This window comes from Muscardinus avellanarius (genome assembly GCF_963383645.1).
Source record: "Muscardinus avellanarius genome assembly, chromosome: 19".
NCBI classification, from domain to species: Eukaryota; Metazoa; Chordata; class Mammalia; order Rodentia; family Gliridae; genus Muscardinus; species Muscardinus avellanarius.
In genome coordinates, this window is record NC_137805.1 from 37,859,716 (window position 1) to 37,883,863 (window position 24,148).

The 24,148-nt window shown below is 40.9% G+C and overlaps 1 protein-coding gene across 1 annotated transcript in view; it reads left to right on the forward strand.

The window, feature by feature from the left end:
• The window catches only part of CHD6 (chromodomain helicase DNA binding protein 6), a gene marked incomplete at both ends in the record, with an annotated part of 132,868 nt that overhangs the window by 61,554 nt on the left and 47,166 nt on the right, over nucleotides 1–24,148 (forward strand). The window contains 4 exons of the mRNA XM_080716506.1: nucleotides 147–290; nucleotides 3,720–3,975; nucleotides 4,829–5,039; nucleotides 14,945–15,140. Coding sequence (XP_080572632.1) covers nucleotides 147–290; nucleotides 3,720–3,975; nucleotides 4,829–5,039; nucleotides 14,945–15,140 — 807 coding nt within the window. The remainder of the gene's footprint in view (nucleotides 1–146; nucleotides 291–3,719; nucleotides 3,976–4,828; nucleotides 5,040–14,944; nucleotides 15,141–24,148) is intronic.

The window sequence follows — 24,148 nt, forward strand, 5'->3', positions numbered from 1 at the left end:
TGAAGTTTTGGCACCCTATCTTTTTATTAAAATAGCATAGAATTACCCCAAATTGAGCACAGAATGCCCTGACTTGATTTTCCTCACTATAGTGTAGTGTTTGAGTGGCTCAGATGCTTTGCATTTTGTACTTTTAATTTGTGCAGGAACATAAAGTGCTGCTCACTGGAACACCTTTGCAGAACTCTGTGGAAGAGCTCTTCAGTTTGCTAAATTTTCTGGAGCCATCACAGTTTCCTTCAGAGACTGCTTTCTTAGAGGAGTTTGGAGATTTAAAAACAGAGGAACAGGTAACAAGGGGCCTAAGGGATTGAGGGAGGTTGTGATGGTTAACGTATGTGGTTACCTTCATATTAAGGAAAGAGCGAGTCATTATGGGGACAGGATTTAGCATGTTCTTGCATCTCTGATAAAATGAGCTTTGTTTTGTGTTTTACTTATGTTGGGGAGGACCACTTGATTACTAGCAATCCTTACTGCTACAAGGAGAGGTGAGTCAGCATCCCAGACATCGGATGTTAGCATAGCAGGCCTCCTGCTTCACTGAGTGTGCGCTGCCCTCGTGCATTTAGTGACCTTGCTCATAGCTCTGGCCTCAGGGACATGGCACTTTCTTCTCTTTCCCTCATCCATCCTCCTCTCTCCTACATAATCTGTGGCATATCCCAGGCCTGTCTTCTTGATTACAACACAGTCATAGGAGGAAATAGGCAGTCACATATCTAGAGTAGTTAAGTCCAGTTTTGTCTGGATCAACTGTATTTCCTTAGCCTTTGAGGTATAGTCCTCATTATGATTGCTATACTCAAAGCTAACTTAAAACAACCAGTACTAATAAAAATCTATGTACTATGGGTAGAAATATCTACTAGAAATTGTAAAAATAAACCAGATGAGTTTAAATGTCATAACAGGAATAAATAACAGAGATGGGAACTTTATTTATTTATTTATTTATTTATTGTGTGTGTGTGTGTGTGTGTGTGTGTGTGTGTGTGTGTGTGTTACTGAGGGTGGAACCCAGGGGCTTTTTCTACCTCCGGGCTATACTCCCAGACCTATTTTTTTTTTTATACCTTATTACTTTATTTGGAAACAGAGTCTCAATAAGTTGCTGAGAGCCTCACTAAGTGTCTGAGGCTGGCTTCAAACCTGTGCAATCCTCCTGTCTCAGCCTCCCAAGGGCTGGGATATTAAGTGTGTGCCACCATGCTCGGCTTGAGATGGGAACTTAAAAGGAGGGAAATAATGAAAGATGTCAGGGAGAGAGTACAATTTAAGAATGCATGGTGGGGGGTAAGTTCAACAGGTGGAGAGAGAAGAGGTGGCTACTTTGCATACAAAAAAAGCCCAGCATAATCAGAGCCATGGAATTTATTAAGTAGTGAAAAGTCTTCCAGTTGAGCTGAAAACAAGGTGTGTGAAACAGGGTGTATTGTGGGAAGATCTTAAAAGGCAAGCTGAAGGATCGGTAGGTAACAGAGAAGCCATGCAAGGCCTTATTACAGGAATGACATGAATAGTACTGCTAAGCTAATCTAACCATGGTGTGAATGTGGGTTGAGTAGGAAATTCAGGAACTGAAAAGGTCTGGGAATTTCAACAAAAGATGTCAGGAGTACACTCTGGGTTTCCAGTCTGTTTCTTTCTACTTGTGATATGTGTCAGACTTGGAGAACAGCAGCAAATAATCAAATGTAATCCCTCACCTCTATGTTTGCGCTGCCTGTTGATCCTCTAAAGACAGCTCCAACCCTTTGTCCATTTTTGGACCATTGAAAATGCATCCTCTTCTCCCATTGCACTTAATTTGTGTTAGGCACTTTTTCTTCTTCCTAGACAATGGTCTCCTTGAGGACAAGGCCCACATGTTCTCCAGAGTTGTTATAGTGACCAGCACAGTGACTGGCATATAGCATATGATTATACCTTGATTCAAGGTATGAACCAGGCGAAAGTCAAAAGCTGACCCAGCATGTGACAGATTGACATTGTCCCTTTCTTTAACAGTGAGCTAGCTGTGTCTTTTCTCTTTGGGCTCTACATAGTAGTTCTTTGCCCATTTGGGGGACTAGATTCCTAAGTACCCTTGATTGGTAAAATCATTGTCTCTACAAGACAGGTTTAAGATTGGGGATAGTTAGAAGAAAACCGTAGAAATGGCATCAAATGGCTATTTTTTAATTTAAAAATTTTATTTTTAATTGACAAATAAAAATTGCCTTAACAAGATGTCTTGAAATATGTGTACATGGTAGAGTGGCTAAACAGAGCTAGTTGACATATGTATTGCTTCACCTACTTATTTTTTGTGGTAAAAACACACAAAATTCTCTCCCTTAGTGACCTTCAGAAGTACACCTCATCACCATGTGCAATAGAAGTTTTGAATTTGTTGCTCCTAGCTAAGTGAAATTTGACTTCCTTTGATCAGCACCCCCCTACCCCACCCTAGTCTCTAGTAGCTAACATTCAACCCTCTGCTTCTTTGAAACACGCGGTAAATCAAAGTTCTAGAAAGCAGCTATTCGCAAAAGCACATTCTCACTATCTAAAGCCTGCTCTCATAAGTAACCTTCCTCGGTTACTCTCTGTTGTTCATGCTGTACTTCTTCAGCAAGATTTCCACTGCAGGTTCCACTCCTTTTAGAATTTTTTTGACCAGCATTTTTTGTTTTGTTTTGTTTTGTTTTTACTTAAAACTGGATTTCTTTTACACGTTCATTTCCCCCTGTTTTATTCTCCTATCAGGGTTAATTGTACCACTGTAATGTTTGGAGCCAGTTAACTCAGGTGCTTTGACTTTGAACGCCTTCCCCCTCGTATTCTTACGGGGAGAGGGAACAGGTCACCTTGCTGGTGCAGGCATGTGAATGGAGATCTCTGTTCAAGCCTGGAATGTTGGGAAGAAAATAGATCATAGCAAAGGACACCACCCGGCTTGAAGGGCCCTGCTGAAGCAGCTGCTAAGATGAAATGAGAGAGATCACAATACGATGTTAATTTTTTATACACTGCTACTCCCAAACATGTATGCTGATGATGGTTTTTTTTTTTTTTTTTTTTTTTTTTTTTGGTGGTACTGGGGTTCCTGGAAGCCCTTCTACCTCCGGGCCACACTCCCAGACCTATTTTATATTTTTAAAACAGGGTCGCTTACGCCAGTGCCGCTGGCTTCAAACCTGCGCGATCCTCCTGTCTCCACCTCCCAAGCACGGGGATTACAAGCGTGCGCCACCACGCCCGGCGGATGATGGCATTTAAAAGGCATAGGAAAACTCAATTTCCAGATTGTCTCTACTTATTTTGTTCTCTCATCATCTGTGTCTTCCCTTTACAATGTATCATCTGCACTTCCCAACAAGACTTGAAATATTATTCAGTTAATTCCTGGACATGTGTGTTTTAGAGAAAGAGCAAAGGAGATTTGTCTTCTCCATCCTAGAGAATTGATACTGTCTTTTCCTCTTTCTGTGTTATGAGATGACCATATGGGTAGGTTCTTGGTAATTTAATTGTGAATTGGGACCAGATCTCTTTTTTTCCCTTCTTGTATTATTATAAACTCTCTATTTTCCCGGATCAGTCATGATCTTCATTTTAGTCTGTTACCACAGTACTCTGACTAGATGTTTGAGAGATTGTAGTGAATATTGGAAAACCCAGTAATCATTCAGTCAGGATTGGTGCAGGTAAATAGATATGATTTCCCTGAACAGGTAAAGAAACTGCAGTCTATTTTAAAACCAATGATGCTTCGGCGCCTGAAAGATGATGTGGAAAAGAACCTTGCTCCCAAGCAAGAGACTATCATTGAGGTAGAACTTACCAATATCCAGAAAAAGTACTACCGTGCCATCCTGGAGAAAAACTTTTCCTTCTTGACCAAGGGGGCGAATCAACACAACATGCCTAATCTCATCAACACCATGATGGAACTGAGGAAGTGCTGTAACCATCCCTACCTGATCAATGGTGAGTCTGGACGCAGGTAGTAAGTGGGTGCAGCCGAAGATAGTCAAAGGTGCCTTGTATCTTTTCTCATTACATGCTAATATGTACTGACTCTCACCTTTTTACCCAGTAGAAAACTGAGACTCAGCCGAGCGTGGTGGCGCACGCTTGTACTCCCAGCATTCAGGAGGCTGAGACTGGAGGATCGTGGTTCGCAGACAGCCTCAGCTACTTAGTGAGGCCCTCTGCAACTCAGTGAGACCCGGTGTAAAATAAAGAATAAAAAAATAGGGCAGAAGGTTTGTGGCTCGGAGGTCGAATCCCCCTGGGTTCCATCCCCAGACCGGCAAAAAAAAAAAAAAAAAAAGAAAAGAAAAGAAAAAAGAAAAAGAAAAAACTGAGACTCAGAGTAGTTGATGGATTTGCCTAAGCAAGCTAGCTAATAAATACACAGACAATACCATTTCTCTGCCTCTTCAGTTCCCCTGCCTGACAGAGGTGGACATCTCAACACTTGGCTGCCCTTATATACTCGTTAGAAAAGCTGAGCTAGCCTTGTGATGAGGTGTGAAGGCTTTTTTGTCAACTTGTAGGTAGGTGAGTTGGCACAGGACCGGACATCTCAATCCCTTTCTGCTTGGGGAAAATTTCCAGGAAAGCAAAGCTTACCTTCATTCTCTACAGAGTGGCCCTCCTATCACAGTGGCCAGGAACTCACCCCAGCATCCGCTCACTGGACTGTTGGTCCAGGACCTAATAATTCGTTTTATTTTCCCCAAGATCTGTAAAACACACCAGCTTTCTTACATTGTGTTCAAAGAATAGTTTGTTGTAAAAATGTTCTGTTAAATGACTTTGTTCCATTCCTTTTCAGGGGCAGAGGAAAAAATTTTAGAGGATTTCCGGAAGACGCACAGCCCTGATGCCCCTGACTTCCAGCTGCAGGCCATGATTCAGGCAGCGGGGAAGTTGGTGCTGATTGACAAGCTGCTCCCGAAGCTCATCGCAGGAGGCCACAAAGTGCTCATCTTCTCCCAGATGGTGCGCTGCCTTGATATCCTGGAAGACTATCTCATCCAGAGAAGGTGAGGTTCATGTCACAGCTGTGCAGCCAACACGGTGGACAGTTCCTTTTTTTGATGTCTTTTTTATTCATTCAGATATTATATTTTAACAAAAAAAAATTTAATATGGAAAAAAGGAATCTCCTCTTAAAGATTGATTAAATTCAAGGTTGCCGGGCGTGGTGGCGCATGCTTATAATCCCTGCGCTTGGGAGGCGGAGATAGGATCGCACAGGTTCAAAGCCAGCCACGCTGGCTTAAGAGACCCTGTAGCCCGGAGGTAGAAGGGTTCCATCCACAGTACCAAAAAAAAAAAAAAAAAAAAAAAAATTCAAGGTTAATTGTATCACCAAGTACACTTACGTTGAACTTTTCTGGAGTGGAATTCATAACCTATAATGTAGAGTCCTTGTTTTGCTTAAGAAAAATTCTAAATGTTTATTTGTATTCACTTAAGGCAGAAGAAACAAAATTAAAATAACATTAGAAAAGATAAAGAAAATAATAAAGTGGACATGGTATGCTTGTAATTACAAGTGTACACTTCTAATCCTAAAGGAGGCTGCCTCAGCTACCTAGTGAGGCCCTCCACAACTTAGTGAGAATTTGTTTCAAATAAATTTAAGAAAATATATGTTTACATTTTTGTTGCTTAGTAATGATGAGAGAAATACATCCCAGAAGGCATCACTACATTAAGTTTTTGAAAGTATACAAGCTGACAACTGATTATATCCTTTCTCAGCAAACCTTCTAAGGTTATACGACACACTAGCTATAGCATCCCAATTTATTTTCTTGTTTGTATTCCTGTAATTCCTTGAACCTGAATTTCATTATACATGCAGGCAAAATGTCTGTGTTGTTGCATGGGTTATTTGGATTCTGTGTGGGAACTATGTTTGTTGCATCATGCATCATACCTTAGATGTTTAGAAACTATGATACATCAGTGATCTGAAACAAATGGGTTTTACAGATTTACCTGTGGGGCATGGGGTAAGGAAGATTGAATCTAGGGACATTCTATCTCTGAGCTATACCCCCAACCCTATTTTATTCTTTTATTTTGAAACAGAGTCTGTTTTCAAACAGTAAAATCATAGCAAATCTCAGGTATCTTAACAGATGTTTTAGTTCTCTAAGTTTCTATTTGCCCTTATATATTACGTGTACTTTATCAAAAAGTCTTTAAAAAACGACACATTTTGCTGTGGGTATGTTGACATTTAATCTTACATAAATATTCTTTAGAGTCTGATTAGACAATAATTCTTCAGAGCTCCATAGTAGACATTTATTTGTAAAGAATTATTGAAAGATATGTGATCCTTTTTCTTGGATGAAGGTACTAAATCAAAACTGGCAAAGCAATTTTATAGGGTTTTTTGTTTGTGTTTTAGTTTTATAGTTTTTAAATTCACTGTAGATTAGGAACTCATTGCCAAAAGCATGAGTTTTTATAAATATCTTACTGTTCAAAAAAATATATGGCTCTGTAATTTACACTGTAATTTACAGATTTTTGTTAAGTACAAAAGTCTTTAGCTTTTATGCTACTTTTTTTCTGTCATTATTGCAATTTTTCCTTCTAATTAAGTAATATGGTTTCTCTTGAAAGTATAGAAACATATGTAATACTACCACTTGTAGAACTCTCTATTTATGCTTGGGAGTTTATCTTTTTCATCTTTTTTCTCTGCATATATGTGTGTTTAGTTTTATTGTTTACTTGTTTCAGTTGTGATAACAGTCTACATTCTACTGAATTATTTATTTATTTGGTATTGGGATTGAACCCCCCAGGGCACTACTGTCCCCAACCCTTTTTACTTCTTTGTGACAGGGTCTCACTAAGTTGCCCAGGCTGGCCTCGAGCTGTTGTCCTCCTGCCTCAGCCTCCCAAATAGCAGGGATTACATGCATGAACCACAGGGCCTAGCTATAACTTACAGTTTTCCTTGATATACTACAAAATATTTGTCTACAACAAAATTTTGATGATCTATATAATATTCTTATAGGTTGTTTGTAGTTATTTGGCATTTTGAGGGATTCTGTGACTAATTAACCCTGTTTGATCATTGTAAATGTTTCCAGTTAATTCCTTTGGATAAATTCCAATGTATATTTTAAAGACATTTGATATATACTTCCAAAATGTCCTCTAGTAAGACTATTTTCCGTGTGTGATTTTAACTCTGTATGAGAATCCTTTTTTTTTTTTTTTTTAATCTTCTGATCAGTACTTATTTTGTCTGATTTTTGTTTTTTTCAGTACTGAGATTGAAACCCAGGGGCATTCTACCTCTGAGCTACACCCCCCAATCCAATTTTTTTATTTATTTTGAAACAGGGTCTCACTAGGTTTTGGAGAACCTCACTAAGTAGCTAAGGCTGGCCACAAACCTGAGATCCTCCTGTCTCAGCCTCCCAAGTACTGGGATTACTAGCATGCCCCATCACACCTGGCCTTTATTGTCTCTTAATCTTTATTAATTCACTAAGTCAAAATTATGGCCTCTTGCTTTAATTTGTATTTCTGATTACTAATGAAAATGGATTTTTTTCATGTTTATTAGCTATTTGTATTTTTGGAATTATGGATTGCTTATTCATGTTCTTCCTCTTGTCCTATCTTTCTTTAACATTTTGTTTATTAATTTATAAGAATTGTTTATTTAAGAATATGATGGGAGCTGGGCATGATGGCACACACTTGTAATCCCAGCATTTGGAAGGCTCACACTGGAGGATCGCAGTTCGCAGACAGCCTTAGCTACTTAGTGAGGCCCTTCGCAACTAAGTAAGACCCAGTTTAAAAAAAAAACTTAAAAATAGGGCAGGGGGTGTCACTCAGGAAAGCTGAGGTAGGAGAGTCACAAGTTCAGGGCCAGCCCAAGTGACTTAGTTAGACCAAGTCTCAAATAAAAAAAAATCTGGGGATGTATGTAGTTCAGTGATAAAGTGGTCCTGCGTTCATACCCTGGGACCAAAAATATGTGTCTATGTTGCAAACACATTCCGCAGTGTTGTTTTTGCCTTTTAATTTTCTTTGTGGACATTTTTTACATATTTTATTTTTAGAAGTTCTAAATTTTATAATTGTCAAATTTTTGTTCCTAGTACTTGGGAGGGTGAGACAGAAGGATCACGGGGTTAAGGCCAGCCTTAGCAACAACTTAGTGAGACCCTCAGCAATTAGCAAAACTATTTTAAATAAAAAACAAAAAGGTCTGGGGTGTAGTTCAGAGATACAGTGTCCTTAGGTTCAATTCCCAGCACCCCCCCCAAAAAAAAAAGAATATGCACTGTGCCTAACTTAATTTTTTTTTTGTTGTTGTTGTTGTTGTTGTTGTTGTTTGGTTTTTTGGTTTTTTGGTGTTTTTTTTTTTTTTTTTTTTTGGTGGTACTGGGGGTGGAACCCAGAGGCTTTCTACCTCTGGGCTATACTCCCAGACCTATTTTATATTTTATTTGGAGACAGGGTCTCTTAAGCCACCAAGGCTGGCTTCGAACCTGCGCGATCCTCCTGTCTCGGCCTCCCAAGCGTGAGGATTACAAGCGTGCGCCACCACGCCCGGCTAACTTTAAGTTTAAATGCTTGAATTAATATGGTTGAGCTGACAGTGGTAGTAGCACACCCTTATAATCCCAGCATTTGGGAGGCTGAGACAGGAGGATCGTGGTTCACAGACAGCCTCAGCTACTTAGTGAGGTCTTTTGTAACTCAGTGACACCCTGTCTCAAAATAAATATAATAATAATAATAATAATAATAATAATAATAAATAAATAAATAAAAAAATAGGGCTGTGGGTGTAGCTTGGAGGTAGAATGCCCCTGGACTCCATCCCCAGTACTGCAAAAAAAAAAAAAAAGCTTTAAAAAGTCTTCCCACCTTTCAACGAGATCATATGCGCCACCATGCCCGACTTATATTCTGGGTTTATTGTGACTTAGTTGAATTGTAGCTCAACCTTGTAATATAATGGTTACTTTTTCCTTCTTGCAAAGCTTTATTTCTCTGAAGTTAAAGAAAAATCTTTATTTTATTGCTTATTTTTCTGTATACTTAAGAGTTCAACTGCAAACTTTACTCTTAAATCTCCTCTTGTTGGTCATCCTGGACAACTTAGCAAGACCCCATCTCAAAATTTAAAAACAAAAAAATTATTAAAGCTTGGGGGTATATAGCTCAGTGGTAAAGCACCTCTGGGTTCAATCTCTAGTGCCACAAAAACAAACAAATCTCCTCTTGTTATTTTTCAGTACACCATCTTCTCAGGGTCGTATCTCCTGAGACTCCTGACCTGTTGCTCTTATTGGTCAATAAATATGAAATACTTACCTTGTGCTGAAACTTCTGCCAGTGTTACAGAAATAGCGCTGACCAAAACATTATAGATCCCAGTGTTGTGTTACTAATTCTGCATATTTCTTATTGAATTTAGTCCTAAGCATGTTAAATGTTTGTGGCCACTGTGAATGTGATGTATTCATATTCATTCTTTCTCTCCTCCGTCCCTCTGTTTTCCAGCTGGTTATTGCTGGGAGACAAGAAAATTATTTATTTCCCTCCAGGCTTTCTGAGGTCAATATTTCTTGTGCCAAAATTGTGTCACTTCCCTCCTCTCCGCACTGTCCAGGCCCACAGAGGTTTTTCCAGGGTGCCACCTGCTTCTTGTTGAGATTTGACAGTGACTCAGAGTTACAGTTTGATGAACCACATCAACTCCTAGGGATCTCATGCTAAATATAGTTGTTGCAGAGGGTTAGTTGTGCTGAAGTTTCATGTGGAAAATTTTATGGTGTCTGAGTCCTTCGTTCAGCCTTATTAGCCCTCAAGGTTTTCTTTGTTCTTGGGCCTCTTTGCCTCTCCAGCTGTCAGTTTGGTTTTGTTCCTATTTAGTTTCATGCCAGACTTTCATGCAGGAATGAGGGCATCGCCAGAGGATCTGGCCCAGAAGTGAGGGGTGCGGGGAATTGTTCAGAGAACTCAGATGATTCCATTTTTAGTCCTGTTCCTTGAGAGTACTTCCCCCAAACTAAACAAGTAATAGGAGTGAGAATTATTGTTCCAAACCAGTCTGTGCAAGTCCCATTTCTTAAAACTGTTGTTACATCATAGCTGGCAAAACACTTAGCTGATTTTGTAGGAAATTTTTCTTCCTACGTAGAGGCCCAGCTGCATCATCACTGTTTATTGATCTCTCCTCCCCAAAGGCTATGCCCGTTCCCAGCCTCACTCTGACCCGTGAGTCTGTAGCTCCTCTGACGACCAGGGGTATCTGCAACATTGATCTGCCGCATGGATTGGGTGGGGACTGTGTATTGTTTAACTGAATCACAACCCTTTCTTCTCTCTGCAGACCCTCTGCTGCTTCTGCTACCTTACTTACATAGCCAAACCGTCACAGATCCTTAGAGCATTGATTTATCAAAATTGTTCTGACACCTAGATAATAGTTTCTTTTTTTATTGGTGCATTATATTCATACATCATATTTGGGTAAAAAAAAAACTTGTGTGTACAGACATGTATACATCACCGATTTAACCCCTACCCAATTCCCACCCCATTCCCTCCTCATCCCTCCTTCCCTTGCTTGGCTTAGTGGTTGGCTTCGATATATTTAAGTACATTGTGTGTTTTAGAGAATTTCCTTCTTCCCCCCTTCCATCCCCTCCTTTAGGTTGTCTTGTTTGCTCCTCCATAGGATTTCTTTTTTCATCTAGAGTTCCTCCTATGACCCATTTCTCCCTAGCTTTCACATATTAGGGAAAGCATCTGATTTCTTATTTTTTGTGACTGACTAATCTCACTTAGCATAATGTCCTCCAGTTCCATCCATTTCCCTGAAAATTATGTAATTGAGTTTCTTTTGATGGCTGAGTAAAATTCCATTGTGTACATATCCCACAGTTTTGTAATCCATTCATCTGTTGATGGACATCTTGGCTGGTTCCATAGTTTGGCTATGGTGAATTGTGCAGCTATGAACATAGATACACATGCATTAGTTTGGTAGTTTGGTTTCTTTTCTTTTGGGTAGATACCCAGAAGTGGTGTTGCTGGATTGAATGGTAGATTTGTTCCCATTCTTCTGGGGATTCTCCATACTGTTTTCCAAAGTGGTTGCACTAATTTGCAATCCCACCAACAATGTCTTAGAGTTCTCACTTCTCCACATCCTCGCCAGCATTTGTTGTTGTTTGTGTTTTGAATGATTGCCATTGTAGTTGGAGTTAGGTGAAATCTCAGGGTAGTTTTGATTTGCATCTCTCTGATTGCCAATGATGTTGAACATTTTTTCATGCATTTATTGGCCATTTGAATTTCTTCTTTCGTGAAGTGTCTATTTAGTTCACTTGCCCATTTTGTTATTGGATGCTTTGTTTTCTTAGTGTTGAGTTTCTTGAGTTCTCTATATACTTTAGATATTAGTCCTCTATCGGAGGTGTAGGTGGCAAAAGTCTTCTTCCATTCTGTTGGCTCTCGGTTGAGGTTCTTGACAGTTTCCTTTGCTGAACAAAAGCTCTTCAGTTTTGATTCGCATTTTAATTTGTTGTGCCTTTGGGGTCTTGTTGAGAAAGTGTTTTTCTGTGCCTATGTGTTGCAGTGTTGGACCTATATCCTCTTCAAGGAGCTTCAAGGTCTCTGATTTGATTTCCAAGTCTTTGATCCATCTTGAATTGACTCTTGTGCAGGGTGAGAAAGTGAGATTAATATCCAGTTTTCTGCATATGGTTAACTAGTTTTGCCAACACCATTTGTTGAAGAGGCTATCTTTTCTCCAGTGTATGTTTTTGTCCCCTTTGTCAAAAATCAATTGGCTAAAAGTGTGTGGACTTGTTTCTGGGTCTTCTATTCTGCCCCATTGGTCTGTGTATCTGTTTTTGTGCTAGTATCATGCTGTTTTTATTTAGGTAATAGTTTCTGCTTCCACATTCTGTTAGAATTACAAGTTTCCAAACTTAATTGGTGTCCCGTATTTGTCTTTAATTTCTCTTCTAAGTTTTTAAGAGAACCTTTCTGTCCCCTACTGCACTGAAATGTAGGGTACTGTGTGAAAAGCCATTCATCAAATGCATCTGGCTTCCACTCAGTTACCAGACAGGCGACTGAGCAAGATGTTGTGCTTCTATTTTTTCCCTTCATTTTGTCTTATTTTTAAGTTCCCTCAAGTGTAAAATGGGGACGATAATAGAAATTACCTCATAAGATTCTGGTGAAAATTAAATGTGGTGGTGCATGTCAAGCATGTGCCACAATGTCTGGCACACAGTGGACACTTGAGAATTACTATTGTGGTTATTAGCGAATGAAGTCTGCAGGATGCAGACCTCTAATTCTTGGCCTTCATCTTACGACACAAAATCTTTTTGGTTTGCCTTCAAGACACGTCTGTCACTGCCACCCACTTCATTTGCTACTATAGTCCTTAGTGGAAGACTGTCCTTGAGTATATGCTAACTAAAAAAAGAACAAAAATAACCATAACCATACTTACAGAAAAGCTCCCATTCTGGCTTTGTAAAAGAAAGGCTGCCTTTTCAGACTTGTTTCTTTGTTTTATGTGTGTCCCTCCTGTTGTCTGAGTTGGTCAGGTTTTTGAGACACACTTTTATTGGTCATTGTAATTACAGTCATAGTGAGGTTTAAAGTAATACCGACATGCATGCACACAGCGTTGCGTGTGTCCTCTGGGTCCTCCCCATCCATTAGCAAGAGTGAGCGCGTCACCTTCAGGCATGGCAGAGCACTATTTGAACTGTTTCCTTCATCAAGCCTCCTTTGTTTCCCCTCCAGGCCCCCCACCCCTGTCCCTGTCTCCTTCTATTCTACTGCTTTCTCTCCCAGTTTATCTGAAGCCTCTTTTGTTCCACATTTTCTCTCTAGCTTCCACATATGAAAGAAAGCACATGACCCTTGATTCTCTGAGACTGGCTGATCTCCCATATCATAATATTCTCTAGTTCCATTTTCCTGCAAGTGAGATAATTTTGTTCTTTTTTATGGCTGAATAAAATTCCAGTGTGTGTGTGTGTGTGTGTGTGTGTGTGTGTGTGTGTGAGAGAGAGAGAGAGAGAGAGAGAGAGAGAGAGAGAGAGAGAGAGAGAGAGAGAGAGAGATATCACATTTTTTTAATCCATTCATCTGTTGGTTCCCTCGTTTGGCTCTTGTGAATTTTGGTCAGGTTTTTTTAATGTGTATTTCCTTGGTTGGTTTCTTTACATGGCTTATTCGTTTCTTTAAGAAGTTGGGGTTAGAAGCAGAGCGTGGGGACGCACGCTTGTAATCCCAGCATTCAGGAGGCTGAGACAGGATGATTGCTGTTCGCGGGCAGCCTCAGCTACTCATTGAGGCCCTCCGTAACTTAGTGAGACCCTGTTTCAAAATAAAGAATAAAAAATAGGCAGGGAGTGTAGCTTGGACGTCGAATGCCCCTGGATTCCATCCCCAGACCCACACACACAAAAAAAAGGTTGGGGTTATTTTGCCAAACATGGATTCCTTCCTAGCTTCCTTCCTTCCTTCCTTCCGTGATAGTAGAGACTGAACCCAGGGGCATTCGACCTCCAAGCTACACCCACATTCCTATTTTTTATTCTTTATTTTTAAACAGGATCTCACTAAGTTGCTGATGCTGGCGGCGAACCTGTGATTCTCCTGTCTTGGCCTCATAAGTACTGAGATTACAAGCATGTGCCACCACATCCGGCTCAAATATAGTTTTCTAAAGCCATCTCCACACAGAGTATTCTATCCCTACAATGTCTGTCTTTTTACCATCTACTTACTTAAATTTTAGAAATCCGATTTCCAAAAGTCTCAGCTACAGATAAGATTTTTGCCAAGATTTTGTTTTGTTTTGTTTTTTGTTTTTTTACTTTTGTTGGGTCTGGGAGGACTTGGTTCTTTTCTCTGTAACCAGGTAGTTTTGCTTGTTGTCAAAATTGGGCCCACAGTAACATTCCTCTTGTTGATTCATTTCTTGCTGATTGGGGTAAATAAGACAATAAAAAGAATATAATAAAAAAGGACAAGATTACCACCATATCTTACTTCTGTGATTTCATGTTCTCTCCTGTAAATGACCTTTGTTGTTTTCTCTCTAAGCAGTCAGTATTGAACTCGCCCCATAACAGTTTTACTCTTTTCTCTTACTCTTAACCCTGCTATGCTGTCCCTTCACTTCTTAATTATCTACATAAGTTTGTGCAGTCTTCCTGATACTCAGCTTGACTCTCTTACCTTACTTTCCTGTGTATATTCTCCAGTCTCCCTTCCCCAGCACACCTCAGAAATCTTTCCTGTCATGTTTCCCTTCCTGCTTGGCAATATATTATGCAGAATACCTAGATTTTAGCTGTCAACTTTGAGGTTGTGCTTGTACTTCTAAAGCCTTGTGGAAAGGGTAGGGTGGTCATGATTAGCCACGCCTGAGTGGACTACCTGGCGTACAGTCCTCCTACTGCTTTCAGGTACTCTGAGCAGGTGGAGACGAACATGAACTTTGGGTCCTTGTTAGGAGCATTGCTGAAAGTTAATAGTTGAGGTTCTTAATTGCTTTTCCTGGTCTTATAATTAGCTCTACTGCAAATATAAACAGAAATTCTTGAGAATAAGTTGCCTGGGCAACTTATTGGGGAGTGATATTTTTGTGTTTATAATTCTTCTAGTACTCCTTGGTTTGCAGCTGGTTTTTATTTATTTGAGGGGTGGGACATTACAATGCAGCTTTAAGAGTCTGCTCTGCTTCGTAAGTAGGGAATGGTATCCCTCCTAGACTTCTGTCATTGGGTCCAAATTTAGAAATGAAGGATTTAAGGCCATCAGTTCCCAGCTTCCTGCATTGTTTGCTGTTCTCTGTTGAAGTCATGATTAACACCTGGGCTTTCATTCGTTTGGGTCCCCTCAGATACACCTATGAGCGAATTGATGGGCGAGTACGGGGAAACCTGCGCCAGGCAGCCATCGACCGGTTCTGTAAGCCAGATTCAGACCGCTTTGTCTTTCTTCTGTGCACCAGAGCGGGCGGCCTGGGGATCAATCTCACAGCTGCTGATACCTGCATCATATTTGATTCTGACTGGAACCCACAAAATGACTTGCAGGTAACCATTAGGATGATTGCTCTTTATGATAGCTGTCCTGAATCCCAGAACAGCGCGATAGGGTCTGGCTTGGCTATAGAATGTCTGCCTTCATCAGGGGATAAACCAAATGAAAAGTAGATGGTGATTGATGCACGCCTGTAATCCCAGTACGTGAGAGGCTAAGACAGGAGGATTACAGGTTTGAATCCTCTACCATTTAGTGAGGCTCTCAGCAATTTAGCAAGACCTTGTCTCCAAGTAAAAGAAGTAAAATAGGGCTAGGGGTGTTTCAGAGGTAGAATGCCTCTGGATTCAGTCTCCAGAACCAAAAGAAAAAAGTAAATGTCAACCTTTCCTACCAATTCCAGAGAGTAGTTCTGACTTTCTGCTTTAAACCAAATGATGCCTCCAAATGTAGGCTAGAGATACTATTATCAGTATTGTTATCATCATCAGACATGATGATATGTGACACCTCCTCTCAGTTTGTTAGGTAGTCACATGTTATGTGTAGTACACAGGTAACTTGAAGAGGCAGGAAGGTCTTGGTGTGGGGGTGATGGCGCCCCCATTGGTCCATTTGCCCCCTACTTACTGCAGCTGACTGCAGTTTACATGTGCCCAGTTAAGTGACTTTGGAGATCCTATTTTCTGGTTTTAACCAAACTAAACAAAAAATGGCTTTAAAAAAATTTATTGCAGATGAGTATGGTAGCACACTCCTCTAATCCCAGTGCTTGGAAAGCGGTCTCAGGTTTAAGGCCAACACATAGTAATTTAGATCCTATTTCAAAATATAAAAGGACGCCGGGAGTGGTGGCGCACGCTTGTAATCCCCGCGCTTAGGAGGCAGAGACAGGAGGATTGCGCAGGTTCAAAGCCAGCCACACTGGCTTAAGAGACCCTGGTTCCAAATTTTAAAAAGTATAAAATAGGTCTGGGAGGTAGCCCGGAAGTAGAAAGGTTTCCAGGAACCCCAGTACCACCAATACATACATACATATATATATATATATTTATTTGGGCTGTAGGTATAGCTCAAAGATAGAATGCTCTGGGGTTTAATCCCTCGAATCATACACAAAAAAGTTACAGAAAAAATAGTTTTCTTAAAGTAAACATAAAAAAGAAGAAAAGGGCAGAACCTGGTTTGGAGTTCTTCATCAAACCTGTTTTCAAGTAAACACAATGACATTCTAACCAGACTGAGCAGTGAATCAGCCAAAAAAAGATTCGAACTTTTCAAAACTTTATTTACTGATTGATTGATTGATTGATTGATACTAGAGATTGAACCCAGGGACATTCTAGTCCCATGCTACACACCTTGCCCTTTTTTTTTTAAATTATTATTTTGAAACAGTATTTTGCTAGGTTGCTGAGACTAAATTGCTGAGGCTGGTCTTGAATCTGCAATTTTCTTGTCTCAGCCTCCCAGATTCTGAGATTATAGGTGTGCACCATCATGCCCAGCTCAAGAAGACTATTTAAAATATAGATGTACACTAATGTCATCAGTGATGAGTTTCATTCTACATGTGCTGTGTCTCAGGGTATTTGTTAACAGTAGGGTTGTGAGTGTAAGGTAGGGAATGTGAGGAGGTGGCTCAAAACCTTTTCATAGAATAGATGACTGATGAAAAGAAGTTTTGCGGCTCCTGTTTTTACACAGCTCAGGACGTACCCTAGGGAATACTGCAAGGGATGGGCTGCAAGGAAAACACCCCTGAGCTGGCGGTGTCTGAGCATCTTTCCTCCACGCCCACAGAGTTGTTCTGCTTTGTCTTCTTTAATTGAATAAGTTCCCAAATCAGCTATGGTTTGAAGAAAGCAGTCGACTAGTTCAAAAATAGTAGTTTAAATTATTAAACTGGTGATGGTTGACTTAAACTCAGGAAGAAATCATGGTATATTATCATAAAGCAAATTGTGTGGTACTACATTCAACATCCAGCTTCAAAGAAACCATCAGGCTTTTTCTTGGTGAGGGGATGTTTGGATCAAAATGAGTTGCTGGATATAATGAATAACCAATTTTTAAAGGAATACCATATGTTCAACACCAAAATAATAATAAGTAAAAGGTAATATTTGATTAGCTCACTATCAAGAACCTAAGTAGGATCATAATATAGATTAACAGGTGGGAAATCTTTGTACTTATGGTCTTCCAGACTGGCTTTTCTGTTATTGATTTACTGGTTTCTGTTTTCTTGATTATTATATGAAGATTAGAGAAATGGGTCAGTGGTGTTGGGGAATGCTTTTTTGTCCATTACCTATTTTTTAAAATAGTTTTATTGAAATACAGCCATGACTATTCCGATGTGTGTGATATATGGTCAATTTTATGTTATAATATTAAAGTTGAGTAGTTGCAACAGAGACCTCATACATCACAAGACCCAGAATACTTGTTGTCAGGACCTTTGCAGATGTTCATCTGCCAAGTAGATGATGTTTTAAGTCCCTGACAGCTGTAAAGTTCTCTGTTCCTTTTGTGTTGCTTATCTGACTGAGAGACATAATATGTAGGAGAATGATAATATAAGAAACCAAAGCTGAGTGACCAGTTGGAAGCCAAGTTAACAGGACATGCCTGAAGGGGTCTCCAGGAAGGAAATTGGAGTTTTAAGATCAAGAGACAAAGACTGAAATCACCATGATTCTCCTTGGTGAAGTGTAAACATTCCAGTTGAATAGGTGCAGTGCTAAACAGTGAGGATGGTCAAACCTGATGGAGAAGGAGATGTCACCTGAGGTGGTTTGTATGTGTGGCAACCAGAGGGAGAGAGTGGGACACTTCCCCAGAATTGGGGTCTAGGGAGAAGGGAGAAACTTTGAAATTGCTGTTTTTAATATATACTACTGGAGAGCTGGCAAGAGATGGATCAAGGAATAACAGTGAAGTCCAAACTGAAATTGGAAAGTATGAAATTTTTTAGTGTGCTAAGTTAGTTTTTTTAATTTCTCCAAGTCCTAAACTTGAATTAAGAAACAAAGAAGACCAGCTCTACAGATAATTCAGGGTGGTAGCTTGAATCTGAGTATAGCAAAAGGGTAGTGAGAGGGGGAGTCACTGATGATGGCAGCCCAGGTCAGACTCAGAATTTTTCTACTCATGGTCTTCCAGACTGGCTTCTCTGTTATTGATTTTCTGGTTTCTGTTTTCTTGATTATTATATGAAGGCTAGAGAAATGGGGCAGTGGTGTTGGGGAATGGGATTGGTGGTCTGTAAAGGAAGTCTGGGTTCTTTGTCTCCCACAGAGAGGAAGCAGAGTTTTTGTTCACTATCTGATGTGATGGGGAAAGAGCAGCAGGGCTGGAGACTGCTCACAGAAAGATACACACACACACACACACACACACACACACACACACACACACCTGGAGACTGCTGACAGAAAGATGCGCGCGCACACACACATACACACACACACTCACACACACACACCTGGAGACTGCTGACAGAAAGATGCGCGCGCACACACACATACACACACACACTCACACACACACACCTGGAGACTGCTGACAGAAAGATGCACACACACACATAAACACACACACACACACACACACACACACACCCCTGGAGACTGCTGACAGAAAGATGCGCGCGCACACACACATACACACACACACTCACACACACACACCTGGAGACTGCTGACAGAAAGATGCACACACACACATAAACACACACACACACACATACACACACACACACACACACACACCCCTGGAGACTGCTGACAGAAAGATGCGCGCGCGCGCGCGCACACACACACACACACACACACACACACACACACACACACCCACACCCCTTTCTACTCTCCTTGCCTTTTGCCTTTGCACCAAGGTCTGCAAATATAAACTAGGAAAGAGTCGGAGACTTAGAACCCAAGACCGTCCTGTTGTTCCCAAGACTGTAGCTAGAGCAACCATGAATATTGTTTAAAAGATTCTAACCCTAAAAGAAAGAAAAACTGAGACGCTTCCCCAAGACTCTTCTTGCAAAGTAGTTCGTGTTAAGCACACACATCATGTGTATATATTCACACTCTATTTTTTTAATAAATTAATAAGAGTTTTCAGTCACCTGTGGTTATTTAAGATTACTGGCTTTGGAAAGTGGATTTAGTCATAATACATTTATCTGGAAGTGGGTTATAGGACATACCACCTTATACAAACATTCAGACCATGGGGAAAAGAGTCCCATCATGAATAGGGTCTTATTTCCATCCTAGTGAATTTTAGCAAAGCTCTAGAGTTTTCAATTTAGATTATTTAAAGAAAAAGAAATGTATTCTCACCCTGGTGTCAATTAGCCTGGCAAGTTCTGGAGTGGTTCGTGGTTGTCCCTAGTCAGGGCACATGAGGAAGCAATGTCAGTGTGAGGGCAGCCCATGCTTCCTCACTGACCCTGGGAGGACCCCACAGAGCCTTGAAGTGAAGCAGGTGAAGATGGGGAGGCTGGGCTCAGCCAAAGTAGGCCTGAGTCCCTATGTTAGTCACCTTTCTGTTACTGTAACAAATGGCCCAAGATAAACAACTTAAAAAGAGGACAGGTTTGTTTTGGCCTATAGTTTCTGATCCATGATCAGTTGGCCTTATTGTTTTGGGTCTGTAGCCAGGTGGCATATCATGAAAGGAGCATATCGTGGAGCAACCCACTCCCCTCATGGTGGCTGGGAAGCAGAGAGAGACAGGAAGGGACTAGAGTCCCAGTATCCATTTTAAGAGCATGCCCTGAAGACCTAATTTCCTCCCAAGGGCCCATCTCTTAAAGGTTCTATAGCTTTCATGAGAACCAGGCTGAGGACCAAGCCTTTAACACATAGACCTGCAGAGGACATTCCAGACCCAAATTCTAGCAGTCTATGAGGTGGTTCTGCAGATAGACTGCTTCCACAGCTGGAGACCAGAGTTCCATTTTCTGAAAAGTCAGCAGAGTCAAAAAACAGCCTTATTTTCTCTGACATTTTTTCATTATTATTAGAAGTCCATTCAGTCTTCTGATCATTTTGCTGGGGTTTTCTTGTGCTTTATGGATAAAATTTGAGGTTTAAGACTTGCTAGAGTCTTAGTCTAGGTTTTCATAAAATCATAACTTTGAATATCATGCACTGTTTCCTTTGTCTTGTTAAGAGTCTGAGAAGTCCAGTAAATTGTATCCCTTTTGCATGCCTAGATCTGAATCGTTTAAGTAACAGGCCCAGTTGTGGGACAGCCTTGGCAAGTAGGGAGACTCTCGGCAATCTAGTGAAAAGTGATGACCTAGTCACAGAGTAGAAAGAGCACAGCGCCAAGATCTGTGTGCTGGTTCCCAAGACATTCCATCTGAAGAGGGGTGACAGCTTGCCCCAGGAACAGAGCTGGAGCTGGGAAGCACTGGTCCAACCACGGGCCTTGGGGGCGTTGCCGTCTGGTCTCCCTGGTTCGTAGTGTGCACTAGCCCCTGGGTCCTCTTCATGAGCAGGTGGCCAGTGGGCACAAACTTCTAGCGTGTCCGGAGGAATGGAAAGTTCTTCAGCTTACAAGACAATACTTGCATGTAGGAAACTGGCAGGGAAATAGCAGCATGCTAAAAGTGGTTATATTTGGATGGGACCACTGTTTTTTAAATTCTGTGATTATGCCAATTTTCATTAAGAATCAAATATACTTCAAAGTATGAAGGAAATGTGCTTCTGATATTTAATTCAGGTAATGATTTGAAGAGTAGTTTAGGAGTCAAAAGGTTTTGCCAAGTTACAGACTCAGACTGACATCAGAGAATTGAAGGCTGGATCAGCGTATGATCTGCCACTGTTGGGGCAGCAAAGCCAGCCCCTTTCTTCTTCATGGTCACTGGGTCTAGGTCTCTTTTTCCTGAAAATCAGCACTCTTTTTCTTTGGCCTTTGTTTACCTCACTGATATCAAAAAGTAAAGAACAAATATGAGCCTATAAAACCTGCAAGAGAGCATTAGAGGATTTTAATTTTCCCAGGGTGGTGTGAGGTTTTTGTTTGTTTGTTTGTTTTGTTTTGTTTTGTTTTGGTGGTACTGGGTTCCTGGAAGCCCTTCTACCTGCGGGCTACACTCCCAGACCTATTTTTACATTTTTATTTGGAAACAGGGTCTCCTAAGCCAGAGCGCGCTGCTGGCTTCGAACCTGCGCGATCCTCCTGTCTCTGCCTCCCAAGCGCGGGGATTACAAGCATGCGCCACCACGCCCGGCTTCAATTTTTAATTGAAAATGGCACACTTCAGACTGTGCTTGGTGCCCTCTCCCACCCCCACCCCCAGCCCCCTTCCCAACAGTGAGTGTCCAGGCTAATCAGGCCACATTCCTACTTTTACACATATTTGGATGTAGCTCCTCCATTAATCAACCTCAGCCTTCTTCGTCTCTTACCCTTCCATTTCAGCTCTGCTGAGTTTCCCCTCCAGTATCTGGAGTCCCTCTGGTATTTTTTAAGCACCACTGCCCTCTGTTGTGTCCGGTTCCAGAGGTTCCTGCATTTACACCGCAGCTGACTCACCTCATTTGCACCTCATTGCAGTTACTGTCCTGGTGCTGGTGCAGAGTATTCCCCTTGGCCTTTTTTTTTTTTTTTTTTTTTTTTTTTTTTGCAGGTCTGGGAATGGAACCCAGGGACATTCTACCTCCAAGCTACACTCCCTGTCCCCCTGCCCTATTTTTTATTCTTTATTTTAAAACAGGGTCTCACAGAGTTGCAAAGGGCCTCACTAAGTAGCTGAGGCTGTCCGTGAACTGCAATCCTCCTATCTCGGCCTCCTGAATGCTGGGATTACAAGCGTGCGCCACCACACCCAGTGTGGCTAGTCTTATAAATGTGTCAGGAATCCTGTGGTCATTTCGAGCAGGTCATCTTTGGAGAACCGTGTTTGTCTCCTGTTGTCGTGGAGCTGCTTGTGAACTAATTCTCCCCAATTGGTGTTCTTCTCAGATGTCCAGAGTGGGTACAGGACTATAAGGTGTCTCCACAGTTCCCTCAAAGTCCTGTTTCTTCTGTCTTTCTGCTCTACCATCCTCGGTATATTGGGTTTGTATTGGGTTTGCGTCTTCTTGGTTCAACCTCAGGGCAGAAAAAGAAGGCCGGCAGGTATGTTGCTTTCTATAGGAAAGCAGAACTTTTGCAGATATCCCCACAGATCGTTAAGTTCCTTTGTGAAGACAGTGTAGCTTCACCATTCCCAGGGGGCTGAAAGTGGCTTCAATTAACACATCCCCATCAGATAAAAGAGTTCTGGATGTGAGCCTGATAGGGCTGTGGGCTGTGGATACCATGAAGGCAGTTAGCAGCATCTGCAGCCTCCGTTAAACAAACCTCTGCTTAGAACATTTCAACTCCCTCTTGTAATTTACCCTCACACCCATATGAGAGAGGAAAAAAATTAGTGTCAGCACTTAATGGCCATGTATTGTTCCTGCCTGCGAAATCTCACAAACCATATTACTTACTTTAATCACTCTCTTTGTTTGCCAGAGTTATCCATCAAATCTTCTTCCAACAATAGAAATTTGCTACCAACCATGAGAGATACTGAAAGAAGGTCGGCAACTCATTTTAACAGCCAGACTAGACAACTCACATATCCAGCAGTAGTACACTGAATAAATTATGATATATTTAGCTTTGAGAGGAGAATGAGAAGCCAGGCATGGTGGCGCACGCTTGTAATCCCAGCATCAGTGAGACCCTGTTTCAAAAAAAAAAATAAAGAATAAGAAATAGTGCTGGGGGTGTAGCTCAGAGGTAGAATGCCTCTGGGTTTCATCTCCAGTACCAACAACAAAAAAAGAGGAATCTCTCTGAATACTACTGTGGAATCATCTCTGGATATATTGTTGAATTAAAAAAAAAAAGTGTAAGTCGGGCATGGTGGCACACGTTTGTAATCCCCGTGCTTGGGAGGCTGGGACAGGAGGATCATGCAGGTTTAAAGCCAGCCTCAACTAGCTTAAGAGACCCTGTTTCCAAATAAAATATAAAATAGGTCTGGAAGTGTAGCCTGGAGGTAGAAAGCCCCTGGGTTCCATCCCCAGTACCACCAAAAAAAAAAAAAAAAAAAAGTAGAAAAATATGCTAGCATTTATCTAAAAAAAACTCTATGTGCCTATCTTTCTTATAGGTTGTTTAGTCTTTAGTATTATAGTATATAATCAAAATGACATTTTCAAAGTTACTTACTTGAATTACTTTCTTCTTTACTCCCTTCATTGTGATATAGTTAATGGTGGGAAAGTCAATCCTTAAAATTAAAAAGCAAAATGAAACAGTTGAATCTGTGTATCAAATAGACAGCACGTCTTAGTCAGCTTTTCATGGCTGTGACAAAATACCTGAGGTAACCAACTTAAAGAGGGAAAGATTTGTTTTCAAAACTCCTCAATTTTATACATTTATTATCATAAATCCTCATAGTTTTATAACTTTATTTTCATAAACCCTCATAGTTTCAAAGGTTCCAGTCCATGATCGCTTGGGCCTATGGCAAAGCCAGACATCAGGAAAGGGAGCATGTTGTAAAGCAAAGTTTCTCACCTTGTGGTTGTGGCTGAAAAGCAGAGAGGGAGAGAGAAGCATGCCCCCATGACCTACTTCCTCCAGTAAGGGCCGAGCTTCTGAAGTTTGCACCACTTCCCAGTAGCATCCCCCCACTGAGAACCACACCTTCAGCACTTGGGAGGACCTAGAATATTGAAGACAGAGTATGGAGCATACTCCATATTCAAATTCTGTCACTTCGGATCTTTTATAGCTGCCATTCTTCCAGGCCAGGATCCAGTCCAGGGTCACTTGTTACATTTGGTTGTCACCTCTTTAGCCTCCATTAATCTGTATCAGTTTCTCAATATTTCTTTTTCTTTTATGACGTTTAGTTTTTTTTTTTTTTTAAAAATAGCAGCCAACTGTTAATTTGGACTGTCGGTGTTTCCTCAAAATTGAGTTCAGGTTTGGTACAGTCACCAGATTGATCCTTCTCAATATGTCATATCAGGAACAA